The 22,143-nt window shown below is 37.4% G+C and overlaps 3 protein-coding genes across 3 annotated transcripts; all 3 read right to left on the bottom strand.

The window, feature by feature from the left end:
- Positions 1-12,915: 12,915 nt before the first annotated feature.
- LOC133302874 (embryo-specific protein ATS3B-like) lies at positions 12,916-14,938 on the bottom strand. Its single transcript, XM_061502689.1, has 3 exons — positions 14,732-14,938; positions 14,411-14,524; positions 12,916-13,426 (listed from the first exon to the last, which is right to left on the bottom strand). Exons 1-3 carry the CDS (start codon positions 14,855-14,857, stop codon positions 13,097-13,099), a joined length of 570 nt encoding a protein of 189 aa, XP_061358673.1. The 5' UTR covers positions 14,858-14,938; the 3' UTR covers positions 12,916-13,096.
- Positions 14,939-16,286: 1,348 nt separating this feature from the next.
- Positions 16,287-16,957, bottom strand: LOC133302870 (uncharacterized). The gene is made up of 2 exons (XM_061502686.1): positions 16,456-16,957; positions 16,287-16,384 (listed from the first exon to the last, which is right to left on the bottom strand). The coding sequence occupies exons 1-2, from the start codon at positions 16,955-16,957 to the stop codon at positions 16,287-16,289; spliced, it is 600 nt and encodes a 199-aa protein (XP_061358670.1).
- A 2,959-nt stretch (positions 16,958-19,916) lies between these two features.
- LOC133302867 (embryo-specific protein ATS3B-like) lies at positions 19,917-21,922 on the bottom strand. Its single transcript, XM_061502683.1, has 3 exons — positions 21,741-21,922; positions 21,426-21,539; positions 19,917-20,416 (listed from the first exon to the last, which is right to left on the bottom strand). Exons 1-3 carry the CDS (start codon positions 21,864-21,866, stop codon positions 20,075-20,077), a joined length of 582 nt encoding a protein of 193 aa, XP_061358667.1. The 5' UTR covers positions 21,867-21,922; the 3' UTR covers positions 19,917-20,074.
- Positions 21,923-22,143: the final 221 nt, after the last annotated feature.

The raw sequence follows: 22,143 nt of genomic DNA, 5'->3' as shown, positions 1-22,143 counted from the left end.
TGACATTCTACATTGTTGTTGTTGTTGTATACAAAACTAGCTCGTTGACTATGAAAATAGTTTGTTATTGCTGAACTTCAATGTTGGATTGATCTGTTAAGCTACTTGGATTTCTAAGGCATCAATTGTTTGTCATCATCAAAAAGGGGGAATTTGTTGCACCGTATGCTTTAAAATATTTTAATGATGACACAATTGATATAATTAAATTACAAATCCTAACAACCTTATTTGTTGATCAAAAAACAGGATGATTTTTGTTGGGTGGTTACAGCATATCAAAAGGTTGTTGAGATTCCAAATCTGAAGATAAGATAAAGCTTGAAGTTGTTGCAGTCAATTGAAGATAAAGAGCAGAATCAAAATTTGAAATTAAGAGATAAGGATAAAGTCTAAACAACATTATCATGGGATCAAAAGTTTATGAAACTTTTTTACTATATATATACCCATGCTCCAATAGTCTCAAAGTGAAGCAGCAAATGAGATCTAAATTTTTAGCCTAAGACTTGTGTTCTTTATTAACTTTTTACAAGCTTAGGTTTTAAGTGCTTCATCGTCACCTTTTAGCTTTTCTAGAAGTATTAGTAAGGTGGTTCATTTTAAGTTGATTTTTCTCCGTGTGTGGAGACTTGCTATTGTTGATAGTAACAATAGGTGTGGGCTTATCGGTGGATAAGTGTAAACTTTGATTTAAAGGGTTGAATCAAAGTAGTGTGCCTCAAGAGTAGATTATGATCTACTTGTACTTGAGTATTTTGGCTCATTGAAATTAGTGAAGTTTTTTTTAAATCCCATTGGATTGAAATCCAAGTGGGTCGTGGTTTTTTACTCCTATTGAGCCTAGGAGATTTTTCCACGTAGAAATCATTGTGTTTTTTTTATTTGTGCATCATTCTTGTGATTTCCTTTTATTAGCAAAAATTAGAAAATTATATTAAAAATTATATTTGAATAAAAATAAAAAAGAGAGATAGGTGCTACTACTCAATTCAACCCCCCTTCTTGAGTACCACTGGGACTAACACATGGAACTTTAATTACCTCTGTCAATGAGATATATAATGCATTGGTTATTAACTCATTTGGTGCCCATTGCATTTTAGCGTGGCACTGATTCCTCATGAATAAAAGTGACATTGGGCAACACCAACAACTCCATCCACAGGATAGTTTTAATTTTCTCATATATTATTATATTTGATATTTTTTTAATATCTCTTCTTCAAAATATTTAATAGACTTGTTCATCAGTGTATGTCGCAAGCTTTTGCTTCCACTTTTAGCATTGTTTGTTCCAAAATATTAATTATTTACCTAAGTCTTTGATTAGAACATTTCCTAAATTTTTATTTATAAAAGAAACATTATTATTATAATTATGCTATGCTAATGGTATTTATATTTTTTGGCTCCCTTATTTCAATATTATTTTATTATGTAATTGCAGGCTTTGGAGGATCGTGTGAAATTATTGCTTGCTTTTCCTTTGATGTTGATGATAAAGAGTTTGGCATTTTTTTTGTTGGTTGAAAATGACTATGGTCGTTTCTAGTAGTTATAAGGGTATTATGGGGCCTTTTACTTTTATTAACGCAATGCACCTCATCATTTGTTTGAAAGCCTACAACATACAATAGTGATTAGATAAACCCCCACATAAACTTTGGCCTTAAGCAATGAAAACTACAATCCTTCTTGACTTTTTGCAGTGTAGCACTATAACCCAATAAGCTTGAAAAAGTATTTCTTGTGATATGGGTACCCTTTGCTTGCTACATAATGGATTGCCACTTTATTCATCATTGTAATATGGAGAAATTTCCATTATTGATAGTTTTCTTCCGTGAATTTTTAATATAAGTAATATATTTATATTTTTAATATATGAACAGTATATTCAGTTGAACCCGGTTGAACCAATGACCCAGTACCTCAGTCGAGTCAATGATCGGTCCGAGTTTTAAAACACTAAAGAAACTACATGAGGGTAAATGATTAAAAAAAAGTATAAGAATGTAAGTGATTCAAAATAAAAGTATAGGGGGGTTTTGAGCTTTTCCTTAAAAAAAGTTGAGGAAAACAAATGTATAAATAAATAAATATAAGTATTTATTTTTTCTCCCTAATGCTAACATCTTTCATTAATAACATAGATGACACGATACAATATTAATATCTATATGAATACACTCAACATGAATACGATACAAATTTAAAAAAGGGTCAAAACATTTGGTATAAACACTACCCAATTATTTTGCAGATTGACATTACACAAATGAACAATAAACCTTAAATTTAGTGTGTTGCTTATTATGCACAATAACACGACATGTCGCCATACCGATAATCCGTTAAGCTCAAGGTGTATAATTTATTAAGCGGGTTAACACGAAAAACCCATAAGAATAATAACATAGAGTTAATTTCATATTTACATGTTGACACATAATACAACATAAAAAATTTGTATCAATTTTTACCAATACAAATTTAAAAACAAATCTACCAAAACACAAATTTCTCATCTGTTAAAAAATTGCCACCCCTCATCGTTAGTTGTAAAAAAATAGTTTTTTAATGGAATAAACCTTTTGATTACTTATTGGACCATATGTTTATAGAGCTTTCCTTAAATTGAAATACAAATATTCAAAGGCTGACCCATGATTTCTTATAATTGGGGCAAAAATAAAATTTTAAAATTTTAAATGTTATCAAGTCTAATAAAAGATACTGATTATTATAAATATTTTTGAAAGAACTAACTATCAACACTTATAACTTATTATTATTAAAAAAAATTATATATATAATATTAAAAAAAAAATTTAAAGAGGAGCGGACGCCAATGCTCGCTTGTCCGCCCCTGCAAATATTTATAGAGCATCAGAATTCAAATGTAAATATTTATCTCGTGTCTCCAACATTTCCCTCAACCTATCTTTGTCTTATAGAGTTTTCCTTGCTCCAACACTAAATTGAACACAACATATTATAAAAATTATTGAACATAAACAAGACAACGGTTAAAAAGTGTTCCGGGTTCGCCATATGGGCTTAGGCAAGCCCAAAGAGAGCCCACATCAGAGTTAGGGCTTAGGTATAAGGCACGTTGTGCAATCCCGGAACCCTGACAATGAACCAAGAACGTGCATAGGACCCAAGCAGTAGCGGCATTAAAAGGGCCCTACCGTGATCTCCATGATAGAGTACCAGTAAATACCCACCACTATCCTAACCGTTTATTATAGCATATATAAGAGGGAAAAACTCCATAACAAACACACAAGATATCAGATTACCTATTAATGTTCGTCCAGAACATTTGGCGCCGTCTGTAGGGAAGGTAAAGCTATCCCTACCTTTTTTAATGACTAGTAATAATCGTGAGGAGCAGAGAGTAGAGAATGATAATCTTGTTGGAGAAGAAGAAGAAAATTCTTTCCAATCCAATGTGAGGAGTCGTTCTTCGAACACAATTGGGCAAGCTTTAATCCAGTTAGTAGAAGACATAAGGAACATACATCACCAGGAGGGAAGGAGAATGAGACGTTATTCTGAAGAAAGAACAGACCAGGAGAATGGGCAACATTGCAAAACTAGGATAGGGGGTTCTCAATCCCCACTTTCTAGTTATATTCCGTTACCCCATCCGAGAAATGAAGGGGATAGGGGACAAAAGAATGGTCGGTGGCAACCTTCAAGGGAGTCGAGAAGCCCTCCAGAAAGAATGAATGACCGGGATAGAGGACGAGGGATAAACCAAAAAAACGAAGAGTGAGTACATATGGCTTATACCCGGGAGACAGGAAGGAGCTGGAGATATCAAGAAGGCTGGCAATCGGGGTACGACTAACAGAATGCTCGAGAGGAAAATCATGAGGCAAGCCGCCAATACTACACTCGCCAAGAGGAAGGTTGGCAAAATCAAAGGCGGCAGACGGAATATCAGGGAAGAAGGAGGCCAAAAAGAGAAGAGTTTTGTCATAATCACCGAGGAGAGTACCCGCCAAAAGAAACAGGGAATTACTATGTTTGGGAAGCAGAGAATCAAGGAGGAAGATGAGGTCAACATCAGACGAGTAATCAGAGGGGTAACTCAGAATTTTATCATAACGGGCAAGACCGCCAAGAGGGTTATAGGGCGCAACCTTACGAAGGGCAGATGATGAATGCGAGACCCGAAAGATCATATATGAATAGGCAACCATGGGTGGCATCATATTAGCCACAGTTTCAGCAGAGATTTCCTATAATGCCTATTAATCAAGGTCCATTAGGGACACCATTACCCTGGAGGTTGAGAGTAGAGCCTATCCCGAGCTGGTTCAAATAGCCTAACGACATGAAAGCATATGATGGAAGTTCAGACCCCAGAGAGTTCGTAACAGTGTTCCGAGCAGCAATGTCATTGTGTGGAGAAACAGATTCTCTTTTATGCAGAACATTTCCAGTTTTTCTGAGAAAACAAGCTTTGGAATGGTTTATAGTGTTGCCGGAAAATTCAATTGACGGTTGGGCGGAGTTTTCGTTATGATTTACGTAACAATTTGCTCATTGTGGACCACAGCCTAAAACTACACATAATTTATGTGGGGTGAGGCAAAATCCTGGCGAGAAGTTGAGGGAATATTACGAGCATTTTCAGGCAGAGGCTAGACAAGTTAGGGGGTTTGAAAATTAGACGTATTTGCTGCTATTCACCACCGGGTTACAACCAAGAGGGTTGGCAAAGAAGAGGCCGAACTCAAAAGAAGAATTGTTGGAAAGAGTTTAAAACCTCTCAAAGAGAAATTGAACGAGGTTTTCAAGAAGCTACACAAAACAGGAGGCCAAATAGACCGGCGAGTAGAGGACAAATGGAAGAAAGGAGACCTCGTTTAGTCGGAGAAAGGTTACGAGAAGCATACAGAAGGGAGTTCACTCAGTTGAATACTTCGAGAGCACAAATTTTGAAGGAGGTGATGAGCACGGAGATGAGGAATGTTCCCAGGCCGCTGCCTATTAGATCGAGTTATGCATAAGCAGATAAAACAAAATGGTGCGAGTTCCATAGGGGATATGGACATTTTACAAATGATTGTTTCAACATACAGAATGTTATTGAGCAGTTGATTAAAGAAGGAAAGTTGCAAAAGTATGTAAGAAGGGGTGAAGGAGAAGGATGCAGAGAAAGAGAGTATAATTATAAGCGACCAGAACGAAGCCGCAGCCCGCCCAGAGAAAGAGGAAAAGAAGCAAAAAAAAGCCAGAAGGCAGAAACGCAGACATCCCCTAATCATGTATAGGTAGGGCATATATGCAGTTATGCACTATTGCCAGAGGGCGAGCTAGAGGTGGAGAATCTAACAATGCTCGGAAAAGACATTTAAACACATGCATGGCCATTTCAGAAAAACCATGTTTTAAATAAGAAAGGAGGAAAACGGGCAAGCAGATAGTATTTGAAGATTTGGATGATGAGATTTTGGACCCGGAGCACGATGATCCTTTGGTTATTTCAGGACTATTAGCTAACTATCGTGTGGAAAGGATGCTGGTAGATCTTGGGAGCTCGGTGGACATCATATTTTGGGATGCATTCAGGCAGTTGGATTTAGATTGTGATCAACTAGAGCCGTGTGGAGCTAATTTATTGGCTTTTACATGGGATAAAATTAAGCTGTTTGGGTATATGTCATTGAGATTAACACTAGGCAAAGCGCCTACAGATAATACAGTAACTTTTTCATTTGTAGTGGTCTTTAGGGTCAACATACAATGTTATTCTGGGCAGGCCTTTTATGAAGAATTTTAAAATATTCTTGCCGATGGATCAGTTGGCCATGATATTTGTTGCCAAGGATGGGAATATAGTCACAGTGAGGGCGGATCAAGTGGTTGCCCGGAGTTATTATAATATGAGTCTACGGATTCCACAAGAAAACAAGAAGGAAAAAGGAAAAAAGAAACGAACAAATTAAGTCTCAGCAAAGAGGAAGTCAAGTAGGTAAACAAGAGGAAAAGAAGGGTAAGAAAGAAGAAAAAGAGGAGCCACGAGTGATGGTAGTGGGGTTGGATCCTCGAATAGAAAGTAAAGGAGAAAACTGGAACCCGCTGAAATGATGGTGGAGTTCCAGCTGGGAATGTTAGTGGAGCAAACTACAAGAGTAGGCTCCGAGTTGAATCAGGAGGTTGTGGAGGAGTTGAAGGAGTTGCTAAAAAAGAATGTGGATTTGTTTGCTTGGAAACCTTCTGACATGTCGGGGATAGATCCATCTTTATCTTGTCATCGGTTAGCAGTGATGCCCGGTTCGAAGCCGGTTGCCCAAAAAAAGAGGAGATTTTGCCCAAAAAGGAGGAAATCGATTGAAGCAAAGGAGTTGTTGGAAGCCAGATTTATTGGAGAAATAGAGTATGTAACATGGCTAGCCAACCTGATTTTAAAAAGGAAGTCGGATGAGAGATGGAGGATGTGCACTGATTACACAGATTTGAATAAAGTCTACCCTAAAGACCCTTTTCAATTTCTACGTATTAATCATTTAGTGGATAATGCTTTCGGGTATAAAGTTTTATCGTTTATGGATGCTTATTCCGGGTATAATCAGATACCGTTGTGGAAAGAAGATCAAGAAAAAATGGCCTTTATAACGGAGGATGCAATTTATTGTTACAATGTGATGCCGTTTAGATTAAAAAATGCATGAGCCACTTACATGAGGATGATGACTAAAGTATTTGATAGGTAGAATGATGGAGGTTTATATGGATGATATGATTGTGAAGTTGGGAGAGGGTAAAACACATTTGGCCGACCTGCAATAAGTTTTTGGGCAGATTAGGAAGCATAATATGCGGTTGAATCCAGCTAAGTGTGCCTTTGGGGTACCAGCAGGAAAATTATTAGGATTCTTATTGACAGAAAAGGGGAATTGAAGCTAATCTAGATAAATGCAGAGCTGTGCTAGAAATGCAGAGTCCTAGGAACGTCAGGGAGGTTCAGAAGTTGAATGGCCGAGTAACGGCGTTATCCAAGTTCTTGGCAAAGTCAGCCCACGTTTCCTTGCTATTGTTTCAACTGTTAAAGAAGGGAAATAATTTTTCTTGGACAGAGGAGTGTGAAGCCACATTTCAGCATTTAAAGAGAATTTTAGCTTCACCTCCAATTCTCAGCAAGCCGGAACCAGGTGAAGTTTTATTCTTATATTTATCTGTTTCGCAGAGAGGGGAAGACAACAATCAGAAGTCGGTGTACTTTATAAGTAAAGTATTGCAGTGTGCTAAGGTACGTTATCAACACATAGAAAATATGGCCTTGGCATTATTGACAATAGCAAGAAGGCTTCGTCATGATTTTCAGTGTCACCAGATAATAGTCAGGACCAATCAGCCAATTAAGCAAATGTTGCAGAAGCCGAATTTAGCAGGGCGGATGGTAGTGTGGGTAGTAGAATTATCCGAGTTTGGTATCAGTTTTGAAACACGTCTGGCAATAAAAGCACAAGCCTTGGCAGATTTTGTAGTAGAGATGACACATCCGGGAAGAGAAGCATTAGATAGTTGGTGGAAATTATTTGTGGACGGATCGCCAAATAAAAGAGGAAGCGGAGTAGAAATTATAATAAAAAACCCGGAAGGAGTAACGATAGAGCACTCCTTGACGTTAGAGTTTCCCATAAGTAACAGCCAAGCAGAATATGAGGCAATAATTGCAGGGTTGGTTCATGCAAAAGAACTTGGAGCGGAGTTTTTGGAAGTATATAGTGATTCGCAGTTGGTGATCTTTCAGATAAATGGAGTTTATCAGGCAAGAGGAGAAGTCATGATCAAGTATTTAGCAAGAGTGCAGGAGCTGATGAAAGAATTTAAAGATGTCCGGGTATAGCACATTCGGAGAAATGACAATGTCCGGGATAATGTACTTTCTAAGTTAGCAAGTACTAAAGCCACAGGGAATTTAAGGACAATAATACAACAGAGCATCCAGGCTCCGAGTATTGTGTGGATGATAGAGGAAGGCAATTGAATGGATCCGATTAGACCTTTTTTGGAGAAAGGAGAATTGCCAAAAGATAATATGGAAGCAAGTAGATTGAGGAGGAAGGCGACATGGTTTGTGATTTTAGAAGGGCACTTGTATAGAAGGGGGTTTAACTCGCCGCTGTTGAAGTGTATAGCTCCACCGAATACCGAGTACGTGTTGGAAGAAATTCATGAGGGTATTAATGGGCATCATCTTGGAGGGAAGTCTTCAGCACGAAAAGCTATCCAAGCAGGTTATTTTTGGCCAATGATGGGGGAAGACGCAAAAACAAATGTCCAAAGGTGTGAACAATGTCAGAAATTCTCTAATGTGTATAAAGCTCCTCCAAAAGAGTTGTTTACAATCTCTTCTCCATGGCTATTTTTTAAGTGGGGAATGTTCCTCTTAGGCCCATTTCCCAAAGCAGCAAGGGTAATTAAGTATTTGATTGTGGCAGCAGATTACTTTACAAAATGGATAGAGGCAAAACCCGTGGCAAGTATTACTGCTCGGAAAGTCCAGAATTTCTTTATTGGGAAGATTGTTTGTAGGTTTGGCATACCTGCAATAATTATTACTGGCAATGGGACTTAATTCATAGACAGCAAGTTCTGACAAGCAGTTGCCGAGTTAGGAGTAAAGCATCATTTTGCAGCAGTAGAACATCCTCAGACGAACGGGCAGGTGGAGTCAGCTAATAAAATTCTGGCAAATTGTTTAAAAAGGAGAGTTAAGGGGTGCAAAGGGAATTGGTTAGAGGAGTTAGATAATGTGTTACGGGGGTATAGAACGTCAGTACAGTCTAGTATTCAAGAGACTCCATTCAAGATGACTTATGGGTTTGATGCGATGTTACCAGTAGAAGTTGGAGAACCATCGTGGAGAAGGAAGATGATAGAAAAGGAAAAATAAGAAGTTAATAATGAAATGATGAATATTGATTTACATTTGTTAGAAGAGGAAAGAGAGAAGACAACTATGGTGGAGATGGCGTCCAAGCAGCGAGCAGCAACAAGGTATAACAAGATAGTAGTAAAAAGATCGTTTCAAGTTGGAGATCTAGTGTTGAGGCGGGCAGATATAGGAAACAAAAATGCTGGGGATGGCAAGTTGGCAGCAAATTGGGAAGATCCATATAGAGTGACGACTTGCACACATATAGGAGCTTATCAGTTAGAGCATTTAGATGGGAAATCGATTCCAAGGCATTGGAATGCTGGCAAGTTGAAGAGGTATTTCAGTTAGGGAACTCGCTTCAATTATCTTTAGATTATCGTTTATAATTCCAAGTTAAGAGATGAATAGTTGTTTTAAGTTTCTTTTAGAAAGTTTATTATTTGCAGTACTTCCTTTTGTAACCTTTGAATTCAATAATACAAGCGAGTTCCGACAAAAGTAGTTGATTCAAGGAAAGTTAGAAAGTCCCTTGCCACCAAAATTGGCCTCTTGGGCACCTGTCCAATTCCTACTCGGAAACGGAAAAACAGAAAGTCCCTTGCCGCCAGACCTCTTGGGCACCCGTCCAATTTCTACTCGGAAACGCGAAGAATAAAGATAACCAGAAAGGGTCATATGTAGCACCCGTTAAATCTTAACTCGCCAGTAGAAAGTGAATTGATAATAATTTATGAATTCAGAAAAGGATAAAATCAGGATCTTTATAAAGAGTAGTTTGTCGTTATAACAAATAAACAATAATATTACGAGCATAGAATTGACTATTTTATTTCAAGTACAAAATGAGTACAAATAAGAGTGAAGAAAAGACAAAATGAATAGTAGTTGACATGACATCCCAAAGAAAATACAAATAAAGGTGGCATACCACCTCTTCAAGTTTCTTCATAAGGGTCTCAAGCATCTTCAGAGGCAGTAGTAGTGGGACCTGGATGCAAACTAGCATATTCAGATGGGTGGGTTGCAAGCATAACTGTTTGACCTTCCTCGGCATAGGTACACAAGTGGCTGTCCTTTATAAAATTAAAAGTTTCAATCTTGTGCAAGTCACGAAGAGAGCTTTTCGGGTTGAAAAAGCCAACCTAGTCCAAAACCCAACCACGAACTTGGTGACCATAAGCTTCAAATTTGAAGTCCATCTCAGTAGCGGCTTGCTCCAAGCCTACTTTCATTTCCAGCTCAGCTACTTGAAAATCAGAGTCTTCAAAATTCTTTTTCAATTGGTCACGTTCTTTGGTCAAATTCAAGTAGTCTTTCTTAACAACTTCTAACTCTTCATTAGCTGCTTTGGCGGCTTCTTCAGCAACAGTGACGACTTTTTCACTCTCTTCTAATTTGATTTGGAAGCCCTGAGCAACGACCTCGGCAGCTTCAGCCTGTTTCTTGAGATGTTCCTGCTCAGCCTTAAAATTGTTTTTGAAAGGTTGTAAATCCTTGAGCTCAGTGAGAAGTTGTTGGCGTTCAGCCAAAGCCAGAAGAGCCATTTCAAAAAAGTGTGCTTCCCAGTGGTCATTATCTCAAACAGCAGTAAATTTGGAGATAAGTTGGTCTAAAGAAAGCTTATCCCATTTTTCTCGAAGACTTGCAATAAAACAGGGCTGCACTTTGTTCATAAAATTGGGACCTTGGGATTGCATAGCAACGACGGAAGTCGGAGGAGTTAAAGGCTTATCAGCATTGGTTGTATCTGTGCTTTGATCATTTATCCTGACCTATTTTCTCTGTCGGAGTTCGCCAGAATCAATTGGTGTCTCTATATCTACCAGAATACTATCTCCGGGAATAGAACCCGTAGCAGATGTAGCCGAAATAGGAGAAGGAGTAGAAGAAGGATCCTTGTCGCCAGAGGCAGAGGGAATATCAGTCCGGGTTCCTTTCTTCTTCATCCGGGCAAAAAATTAAGGATCCATGAATTTATCTCAAAAATTAATAATATAGAGTTAGACATTAAAAATATAATGGCATGTGAGGAATATGTTAGGTTACTTACTAAGTTTCCTGCGCATCCAGTCGGAAGAATCTTTATAATCTAGAATGGAGCGAGGAGCAATAAAGGAATTTTGCTTGGTTAGTTGAACTGCTAGATCTTTAAACCAAGTATAGGTTTCAAACTCTTCGTTAGTCAAATTCTTGGAGTTAGTTAAAAATACTTTGGCAGTAGGGGTGTAATAAGCTCGGTTCCAAGATAATGGGAACCGAGGAAGTCCAGCTTGATCCAAAAAGAAGGCTGCAGGAGGTGCAGATTGGGAATAAGAAGAAGAAGCAGAAGGTGTAGAAGGAAGAGCTTCAGGTATGCAAATTTTGAAGTAATCTTCTTTGAAATTTTTTCAGTTATCCTTATAAATAGTACACCACATAAATCCTGGGCGGGCTTTCAAAGAAACCCAACTATAGCGGGTACTACCCTTCTCGATGGCGTTTCACGGCAAAAAGACCTGGGAAGAATAAGCAAATCCATAAGCTTGGCAAATTATTTCGAAAGTGCGCAAAAAGCACCAACTGTTAGGATGAAGTTGAGAAGGAGCGACTTCGAGATGATTCAAGACGTCCATTTGAAAGTCGGTAAAAGGTAAGGTGATTTTAAGCTCAGGAAATAAACATTTATAGACGAAAAAGAAAGAGTTATCACCTTGTCCAGAAGGAGTACAGATGCAGTCATTTCGCCGGGTATGACAACCCGGAAAGAAGTAATAATGGAATTATGAAAGAGAGGTACTGACTGTATGGCAACATAAAGAGTACTCAGATTGTTTTCATAAGTTGAGCGAAGTCTTAAGGCTTCTTCGTCAACCCATTCTAAACCCGCCAAGTTGGAAGGGAGAGCAAAGCGAGAAGCGTGAAGCGAATGGTAAGGACGATTCATCGGCATGTGCCTGGACGAAAAGGCACTGCTAAAATCTAATTCAAAAAGGGAGTTAATAGCTAATATGTTATTTAGGGATGGTGGTGGATGTAAAAGTACCCTAATCCATCTGGAACCCGACAAAGGAAATGTAGAAGTCCTAAAGGGGGTAAAGTTAGTGCAATAAGGAGAATAACTTTCATGCAAAGAAGAGGTTAGGAGAGAATCCAAAAGGTTTTCCTTAAAGATGATAGTAGAGGAAGTATTAGGAGGGTTCATAATAGTAAAAAGATGAATAGTGATAAGTACATAGCAGATGCCCAAAATATAAACATGCAAGAAGTCCAACAAATAAAGATTATAAAGAATAAGAACAATGGGAATAGTAAAAGAACAATGGGAATAATAAACTTACTTGGTATTGAGTTCAACGAAGATGGAGAACGAGAACAACAACCTGGAAGCAAAGTCAACAAGAAGGCCAAGAAAATGTAGAAGAAGGAAAAATGAAGAAGTGATAATGGCAGAAAGAGGGAGAGAGAACAAGAAGAAGAACAGGCAGAGAAAATAGTGAGAGTAAAAATTGAGAGAAAGAAAAGCTGAATAAGAAGGAAATGTAAAAGCCAACCGACGTTTTGAATTTCGAAACGAAATGATTGATACTTATCAAATCACGCAATTTTGGAAAATCGAGACCAAGAGGAAAAGGACACTTGGCAAGAAGGGGATGAAGAGGCAGGAAACATTTAATGGTAGCAGATAAAAGTAATAATGAGTGACATTACAAAAGGACAACCCATATTATTAACTCCGAGTAGAGCAGGCATCATACTCCGAACTGGGGAGCTTAATATTTCGGGTTCGCCATATGGACTTAGGCAAGCTCAAAGAGAGCACACATCAGAGTTAGGGCTTAGGGATAAGGTACGTTGTGCAATCCCGGAACCCGGACAATGAACCAGGAACGTGTATAGAACCCAAGCAGTAGTGGCATTAAAGGACCCTACCATGATCTCCATGATAGAGTACTAGTAACTACCCACCACTATCCTAACCGATTATTATAACATATATAAAAGGGAAAAACTCCATAACAAAACACACAAGATATCATATTACTTATTAATGTTTGTCGAGAAGCAAGCAACATTATTAACTGAAGTTCTGCGACGATATTACACGTCTCGTATCTCTACTTTAGCATAAAGTACTAATTAAGTTTCATCGGTACATAATAAATGAGACATGGACTATGTAAGTGCATAACATACCAGCCAGAGCATAAATTACATCCAAAAACTAAGAACCAATCCTATAACAACACATATAAGCCATTTCTGAGTGGCTAGTTGGTATGAAGAAGATGGAGGAGTGTCGCACAAATTATAACCGTACCACGTGTCCTCGGGGATGGAGGTGTTGAAATCAAAAGTAACAGGCTCAGAGTTATAGCCATAGATTTTCACGCTTTCAGGCTTCCAACCATTAGATGCACCAGATCTATATAGGTACGCATAACATATAGGAGATGCACATGGACCATCTATCTGAAATGTATCTGAAGAGCACTGTTCAAATGTCTTTGAAATTGGATCATCCAGTCTTGGTGCATATACCTGATAAATAATATTGCAAAGGGGAAAAAAAAAACTTTCAAATGGTTCAAAATTAAGCTTCCTTAATCAGCTATATAGGAATAATCAACTTAAAATATTCATTATTAATTATTAATCTCAGTTACAAATGACTTTAATGTAATCATATAAACTATTTGATACAAGTGAAATAAACAGCTAATATAAAGGAAAAACTTGCTAGACTTGCTAAGTCGATCTTCCACACATCTCCAGATTATTTTAGTATAAATTACTCTATCAAATTTAGACATAAATATTATTTATATCCCAAAACTCTAATTTATCATATATATGAGTACTTAAATACAAGCAGATCAATAACTAAAATTAAATGTAACACTAATTATTCTTACACAAGTATATAAATAAAAAGTCTTATACTCATTCTTAGTCATTGTTCATCTTGTATTCAATAGTTCACAAAACTAATAAACTAGAGCTCTTAGATAAAAATGAGATCAATAACCAAAGGATCAAAATTAAGAATATAATGTAAAATAATATATATATATACGGGGTCTTTTTAATTCAGATTCCACTCCGAGCGTGTTCTCTACATATGCAATTTACAAACATCGATTAAGCTATAGCATTAAAAAAAAATCATACAAGGAAAATTTAGGTTTTTATCAAGGGAAATTAAGTACTTTTATCATAAGTGAGCAAGGTTCTACTACTCTATAAGTTAATAGGCTTCCGATTACCAAAAAAAAAAAGGCTTCCTATCCCCGCCAACAAAAATAAAATAAAGATAATTGAGGATGTAAGTAACATAATGAACTCCAACAAAATATTAAATACCCATGATTCTGGGTTCAATTTCAATTATGGGTATGTTTATAATTCGACTATAAACAATATATTTATGAATATTTCGTTCAAAATTCAATCTAGAACCAATCAAACATATTTTCAAAATAAAATAAAATAAACGGAGAAATACAAAGAAGGAAAAGGGAAAACCTGATTGCCATAAGTATCTCCAAATATAAGACTGATCTCATCCGTTGTAAACTTGGGAGACGAACAACTTGTAGATATCATCACCAGGTAAGAACAGTTCTCTACTTTCTTCATCTATTAAAGACACACAACACAAATAAATAAATAAATAAAATAAAGCTTTTGACTTTATATTATGCATAAAAACAGCTCCAAAATATTTTATTTTTTAAAAAAAGAGAGAGAGTAAAGTTTCGGACTTTATGTTATGCATAAAAACAGCTCCAAAATATTTTTCTTAAAAAAAGTAAAGGAAAAAAAAAATACAAGGGTTAACTTTACCTGGATATAACCAAGAGTGAAGGATTCTGCAGCATGAGGTTGCAAAGAAGCAGATTTGGACTCAGAGACTGAAAGGGTCAGTCCAGAAGCAAAGCAGAAGAACAGAAGAAGAACCTGCTTCATCATCTTTCAGCCAAAAAAATACCAGAGAGTAGAGTATAGAGGGTAGAGTAGGTTCGAAAAATATGGTCAAAGTTCAATGTTTATTTGGTGCGTCGTGGAACAAGCATAGTTCCCAAAGTGTTAATATTTATTTGCACCACGCCAACACCGGACAATAGGCGTATTTCCCAGTCACGTGTTAATTTTTTACTTGCCGTAATTTATTCAATCCTGGAAACGTCATAATTTTATTTCCTATAACTATAAACATATTTTTCTCCTTAAAATAATTGCAAACTTTATTTCGTTGAAGACAAAGAGATATTTATTTCTTAAATCTTTTATAATAATCTGAAAACAATAATCAAAATACTAAAACTAAGAAAATAAACTACTTTTAGTGTGAAAAAATAATCAATAAAGTTTTATACTACAACCCAAACATGTTTGATTTTGGAGAGGTACAACTTAATTTGCAAAAAAAAAAAACACAAAAAAAAAAGTTATTTTCAAAATGATTAAGGGTGCGCATGACAACTTTCTCGGAATCAATTCTTTTATAATTTATGTTTCCGGGAACAGAAATGGATAGGAAACTCGTTTGGTAAAATCGGTTTATTTTTTTGTTCCCGGGATGAACCGATATAATTTTTGTGCTGGGGAACAGAAAAAAGAATCAAAAAATTTCTGTTTTTTTGTTCCCGAGCACAAAATGAGAAACACTTATCTCTCTTAATCACTCTCCATCTCTACCATCATAACCACCACCACTATCATCCCAACACTACCACCGCCACGATCGTCGTCGCTGCCGTCGTACCACTAGTGTTGTCGTGACCACCCCCACCACCACGATGCCACTGCTACCATCACCACCACCTCTACCCATCACTACTACCATGCCACCATCACCACCACCACAACTACCACCGCTGCAACAATCGTTACCATTATCACCGTCACCACCACAATCACCATTACCGCCACCAACCACCACCACCATCATCGCAACCACTGCTACCATCGTCATCATCACGCCATTGCCTCCACCACCATCGCCACCACTTCCACCACCACCACTGTCACCAACCACCACCGCCATCGTCACAGCCACTACTGCCACCGCCACCACCACCACCATCGCCACCACCACTGTCACCTACCACCACCGTCGCAGCCACTGCCACCATAACCACCACCACCATGCTACCGCTACCATTGTTGCCGCCACCAACCACCATCCTCACCACCATTGTCGCAGCCACTGCCGTCACCTCCTCCACCACCATCCCCACCACTACTACCGCTGCAGCCACTGCCGTCACAACCGCCACCACTATCATCACCATATCATTTCCGCCACCACCACTATCATTGCTGCAGCCGCCGCCGCCATCAACCACCACCACCATCGTCACAGCCACTACTATCACCTCCACCACCATCGTCACCATTACACCACCACCGTCACCGCCATTACACCACCACTGCTGCCACCGTCGCAGCCATCACCACCACCACCACTGTCACCTACCGCCACCGCCGTAGCCACTGCCACCACAACCACCACCACTATGTCATCACTACCATTATTTCCGCCACCAACCACATATGCCACCAACCACCATCTCCATCACCATGCGACGAAGAACCAGAGCTCACTGAACCCACCATCACTCTGTACCCAGAAAGGAACATTTCTCTGCAGCAGGACAAAGTGGTTCTGCCTTCATTTGTGAAGGAATCACTGGACAAACTTCGGTGGTCGCTTTTCGCCACTGATGACCGTGAGTTAAACTTGAACTGGGTGGGGGAATTCCTATACCAGACGAGGAGGCTGCCTGAAGAGGAGGCACCAGATGTGGTCACAGTAAGGGGAAAACAAGTATCATTTTCCCCCGTTGATGTCCAGAAAGTACTCCACCTTCCCTCCGTCACCAAATGTCCAGGAAGTACTGCCGTCACCTCCACCACCACCATCCCCACCACTACCACTATCGCAGCCACTGGCGTCACAACCACCACCACATCACTGCCTCCCACCGCCGTACCGCCGCTGCCGCCACCACCACCATGCCACCCCCTCCCCACCCGCCACCACCACCACCACCACAAACACACCATATGGAGAGGAAAATGATGATCCAATTTTTTTTTATTTAATAAGAATTATTTTTTATTATATTATTTGTTATGTTATCAAACGCAATTCTCATTCTCGGAATAAAAATAGAACATGTTATCAAACACATTTTTTTCTCAGAAACTGTTCCAAGAAACAGAAATAGAAAAGAATTGTTTCTTTTCAGAAACAGTGCTAGGGAATAGAATGATTGTCATGCACACCCTAATCAATCCAAGCACGGTTTTGGTTCATTACATTTAATGTTAAAGCTTTCCTATTATTTTTCTCCAATAATTAAGATCCTCTCATTTTACGAAAATAAAAAAGAGGAAAGATACTCAAGCAAACCTTATATAAACAATGGTAAATCGAAAGAAAAATGGCTAAGTGTATTCTTATTCCTAAGAGGGCGTTTGGTTGAGGAGAAATTTTTATGAATCATAGGGAAATGTGATTAGTAGGGAAATGGTTGGGAAATGAGTTTGGTAGGAAAATGTAAAAAAAATTGTTTGGTAGGGAAAAATTTTATCGGAGAAATTAGGTAACTTTTGTAAAATCTATGTTTGGCTTTTGGTAAAATATAGATGGGAAAAAAATGTGATATTACAAAAATATCCTTGTTTTTAAAAAATGTTGATAAGCCTTGCTGCCCTTTACCCATAAAAAAAAGTCTTTACCTTATTACACAGTATACCCAAATGCATAGCTAACTGAGAAAACCACATCAGAAAAGGGTTTCTTTGGCCTGCTTTCTTGCTTCAAAATGCTAGATAAGGTAGTTTGCTAGCAAAGGAATTTAGGTACCTAAATTAGGAACCTCTCTCAACCAAACATGGACATCCAATTTCCCCACTTCACATTTGTCTATCAATCTCCTAAAAAACCTCCAACCAAACACACCCTAATAGTGTTTCTTCAGAAACACAATAAGTTGAGCATAAACAAGACGAAACTTTTTATCACTTTTTTTAAAAAAAAATAAAAATATCAGAATGTCACATCAACAAAAAAATTTGTCAAAATGTCACGGCTTCAAGTCCGTTGTCACTGACACCGAGATTGATTTGCCAAATGGGACACTTTTTGAAGTCACCAAACTTGTTGCTTCACAGCGAGTTTAATATTCAAACGAATCTGACTGTTGTCAGGCAATCTGAAACGCGTTGGATGTGGCTATGATTTTAAGGGTCTAGACTACACGGAGTTGACACGTAACACAAAATTTTGAAAATTTTACCATAAAACTTCAGAAGACAATAATTTTTGGCTTGGATGTCTTAATTAGGTAAATTTGTTTATTCCACATAACTTTTCAAGATCTATGCGCCAACAATCCACAAAGGTCAACTTTCTTTAAAAAATATGCTTGCTTGTTCCCCGTTTGGCACATTTTATCTTTGTGAATGATACTACTTATTTCGTATTCTTGTTTTCACTTTCCAACACTAACAAATAATCCTTTGGGAATTTGTTAGCGCAAAGATATCGAAAAGTTATGAGGAATTAAAAAAATCACGTAATTCGAACACTTAAGTCAAAAGTTATAGCCTACTAAAGTTTTACGATAAAACTACTACAATTTTATACCACGTGTCATCACCGTGTGAGTCTAGGAAGTCGTTGCCACTAACAGCAAGTTTCAGACTGGCGGCCATGTGTTTTGGAGAAGCTGAGTGTTCTGACTTATTTGACCATGAAACTCGCTGCCACTAACAGCGAGTTTGGTTGACAATGTATATTGATTATGCATGGATGTCATAGAGTCAATAATGCTAAGCTAAAGATACATAATTTGTAAATCAAGTAAGGATAAGGAAATATCTTGAATTGATGTAAATTGATAGGATGTAAGTGCATCCTAGTTTGTTGGGCTAGTGGTTACCTTTTCATGTCTATTAGGTACCCAAGAGGTGTAAAGAATGAACCATGAAACAAAGAGCATATGTCAAAATTCTGGCTCTGCTCGCTGGCGAGCTTGCTCTAGCGAGGAGTCTAGCAAGCTGATTGAAATTGAGACAGAAGTGAACTCAAAGCAGGGGAGTTCTTGCTCATGTGCTCGCTTAAACGAGCTAGTTGTTGGCCTCGCTCCAGCAAGAGAGGTTGCGAGGAAACAGAGCACCTGGGCAGTAGCTACTGTCTAGGGATTTAATTGGCTCGCTGTCTTGCTCGTTTGAGCGAGCAGGACACGAGCAATTGCGAATGCTCGCTGGGGAGCTCGCTCAAGCGAGCAACCCAATTTGCTAAAATGAGAATTATGTTAAAGGACTTATATGAACCCCAAGTTGTGTCTAATAGGACTAGTATGATATGAATAAGCTATACATTATAATATCGCAATGTCATGAGGTTACAGTTACAATTTTGGTTTAATTTGAATACAATGATTATTGTAAGTGGAATAAGCAACATTGAAAGAGACAAAATTTAGCCAAATTTTTAAATGAACTTTTATGATTGTAACTACATTTAATATCGTACGTAATGTTAATGAACCGATTGTACAATGAAGCATTACATATTAATCTCGAAATGTGTCGTTTATTGTGCACATTAACACAAATAATATATAAGAATATTAACACAAATTAATTTTATGTTTGTATCAATTTTTGTCAACACAAATATCACAATTTTTTTAAAATAGATTAAATCGAACACAAAATTCTCATGCCATGATCATGTCATGTTAAAAATTGTCATCTTTGATCACCGTTAGTAAAAAATAATTATTTTTATGAAATTAACCTTTTGATTATTTGTTGAATCATACCCGTGTTTATAAAGCCTTCTTAAATTGAAAGGTAGATATTTATAGAGCATCGGATTAAATGTAAATATTCATCTCGTGTCTAGAAGATTTCCCTCAACCTATCTTTGTTTTATAGTCTTCCTTGCTCCAACGCTAAATTGAACATAAACACATTAAAAAAAAAAATTCGAACATAAACAAGACAACGGTTAAGAGGCAAGCAACATTACGTATTAACTGAATTTGTCCTACGATATTACACGTCTCGTATCTCTACTTTAGCATAAAGTACGAATTAAGTTTCATGGGTACATAATAAATGAGACATGGTCTATGTAAGTGCATAACTTAACAGCCAGAGCATAAATTACATCCAAAAACTAAGAACCAAACCTATAACAACACATATAAGCCATTTCTGAGTGGCTAGTTGGTATGAAGAAGATGGAGGAGTGTATGGAGGAGTGTCGCACAAATTATAACCGTACCACGTCTCCTCGGGGATGGAGGTGTTGAAATCAAAAGTAACAGGCTCTGAGTTATAGCCATAGATTTTAACGCTTTCAGGCTTCCAACCATTATATGCACCAGATCTATATAGGTACGCATAACATATAGGAGATGCACATGGACCATCTATCTGAAATGTATCTGAAGAACACTGCTCAAATGTCCTTGAAATTGGATCATCCAGTCTTGGTGCATATACCTGATAAATAATATTGCAAAGCGAAAAATAAAAACTTTCAAATGGTTCAAAATTAAGCTTCCTTAATCAGCTATATAGGAATAATCAACTTAAAATATTCATTATTAATTATTAACTCAGTTACAAATGACTTTAATCTAATCATATAAACTATTTGATATACAAGTGAAATAAACAGCTAATTATAAAGGTAAAACTTGCTAAGTCAATCTTCCACACATACTCGTCCTTTTGAGATTAAAAAATAAAAAAATTATAATAATACATACTAATATAACCTTGCAATAAATTAAAATTACAAAAACACCTTAATTTCATCGCAGATAACTTATCTCATATCTCACCTCTCATATCTCACTCGAGAAATTCTTTACCGATATATATATATTGGGTCCTTTTAATTCAGATTCCACTTTTAGCGTGTTGTTTACATATGCAATTTACAAACATGGATTAAGCTATAGCATAACAAACAAACAAAAGGAAAATTTAGTGTTTTTTTTTTTTTGGTACATTGGCGGGAGGTATCCTTGTTCAACCTTCTCCGAGCACCATGCCCTCGGACGAGACTAATCCCTCAACCGAAGATTTTTTGACTTATCCTCTGGCTCTCAAAGATTTTCCAAAAAACTGCTTGAGGCAGGATTTGATCCCTGCATCAAGCAATCCCTTGGGAGCTCAGCTGCTCAGTTGAGCAGGGTTGGAAAATTTAGTGTTTTAACAAGGGAAATTACGCACTTTTATCATAAGTGAGCAAGGTTCTACTGCTCTATTAGTTAACAGGCTTCCTACCCCCAAATAAGGTAAATTGAGGATGTAAGTAACATAGTGAATTCCAACAAAATATTGAATACCCATGATTCCGGGTTCAATATCAATTATGGGTATGTTTATAATTCCTCTATAAACATTATATTTATGAATATTTGTTCAAAATTCGATCTTGAACCAATCAAACATATTTCACAATAAAGAAATAAATAAACGGAGAAATACAAAGAAGGAAAACCTGGTTGCCATAAACATCCCCAAATACAAGACTGATCTGATCCGTTGTAAACTTGGGAGACGAACAACTTGTAGATATCATCACCAGGTAAGAACAGTTCTCTACTTTCTTCATCTATTAAAGACACCCAACATAAATAAATAAATAAAATAAAGTCTTTGACTTTATATTATGCATAAAAACAGCTCCAAAAATTTTTTTTTTAACAAAAAGAGAGTAAAGTTTCGAACTTTATGTTATGCATAAAAACAGCTCCAAAATATTTTCTTAAAAAAATTAAAAGGAAAAAAAAAAAAACACAAGGGTTAACTTTACCTGGATATAACCAAGAGTGAAGGATTCTGCAGCATGAGGTTGCAAAGAAGCAGATTTGGACTCAGAGACTGAAAGGGTCAGTCCAGAAGCAAAGCAGAAGAACAGAAGAAGGACCTGCTTCATCATCTTTCAGCCAAAAAAATACCAGAGAGTAGAGTATAGAGGGTAGAGTAGGTTCGAAAAATATGGTCCCAAAGTGTGATATTTATTTGCACAACGCCAAGACTGGACGATAGGCACAATCGATGTCCATGTCTTCCCAAGTCACGTGTTAATTTTTTACTGGCTGTACATTCCGTGTGGTGCACGAGTTTGATTAAATAGTTAAAGTATTTATTAAGGTCGCAAAGTGATGAAAATAACATAATATTATAGGACATCCAGTGTTCAGGCAATGGCATCT

Source organism: Gastrolobium bilobum, unplaced genomic scaffold (assembly GCF_033153095.1).
Source record: "Gastrolobium bilobum isolate Gb01-03AN ecotype WA unplaced genomic scaffold, APGP_CSIRO_Gbil_v1 utg548, whole genome shotgun sequence".
Classification (NCBI taxonomy): Eukaryota; Viridiplantae; Streptophyta; class Magnoliopsida; order Fabales; family Fabaceae; genus Gastrolobium; species Gastrolobium bilobum.
The sequence above is the reverse complement of the archived record's forward strand: the minus strand, read 5'-3'. Positions and strand labels throughout refer to the sequence as shown.

Coding starts and splice junctions, on each gene's coding strand:
- LOC133302874 (XM_061502689.1), bottom strand. CDS start 14,857: ATGATGAAGCAGGTTCTTCTTCTGTTCTTCTGCTTTGCTTCTGGACTG. Junction 14,525..14,731: donor TCACTCTTGGTTATATCCAG/GTAAAGTTAACC, acceptor TGTCTTTAATAG/ATGAAGAAAGTAGAGAACTG. Junction 13,427..14,410: donor GAGATACTTATGGCAATCAG/GTTTTCCCTTTT, acceptor ATTATTTATCAG/GTATATGCACCAAGACTGGA.
- LOC133302870 (XM_061502686.1), bottom strand. CDS start 16,957: ATGGTGTGTTTGTGGTGGTGGTGGTGGTGGCGGGTGGGGAGGGGGTGG. Junction 16,385..16,455: donor GCATGGTGATGGAGATGGTG/GTTGGTGGCATA, acceptor TTGTGGTGGCAG/TGGCTACGGCGGTGGCGGTA.
- LOC133302867 (XM_061502683.1), bottom strand. CDS start 21,866: ATGATGAAGCAGGTCCTTCTTCTGTTCTTCTGCTTTGCTTCTGGACTG. Junction 21,540..21,740: donor TCACTCTTGGTTATATCCAG/GTAAAGTTAACC, acceptor TGTCTTTAATAG/ATGAAGAAAGTAGAGAACTG. Junction 20,417..21,425: donor GGGATGTTTATGGCAACCAG/GTTTTCCTTCTT, acceptor ATTATTTATCAG/GTATATGCACCAAGACTGGA.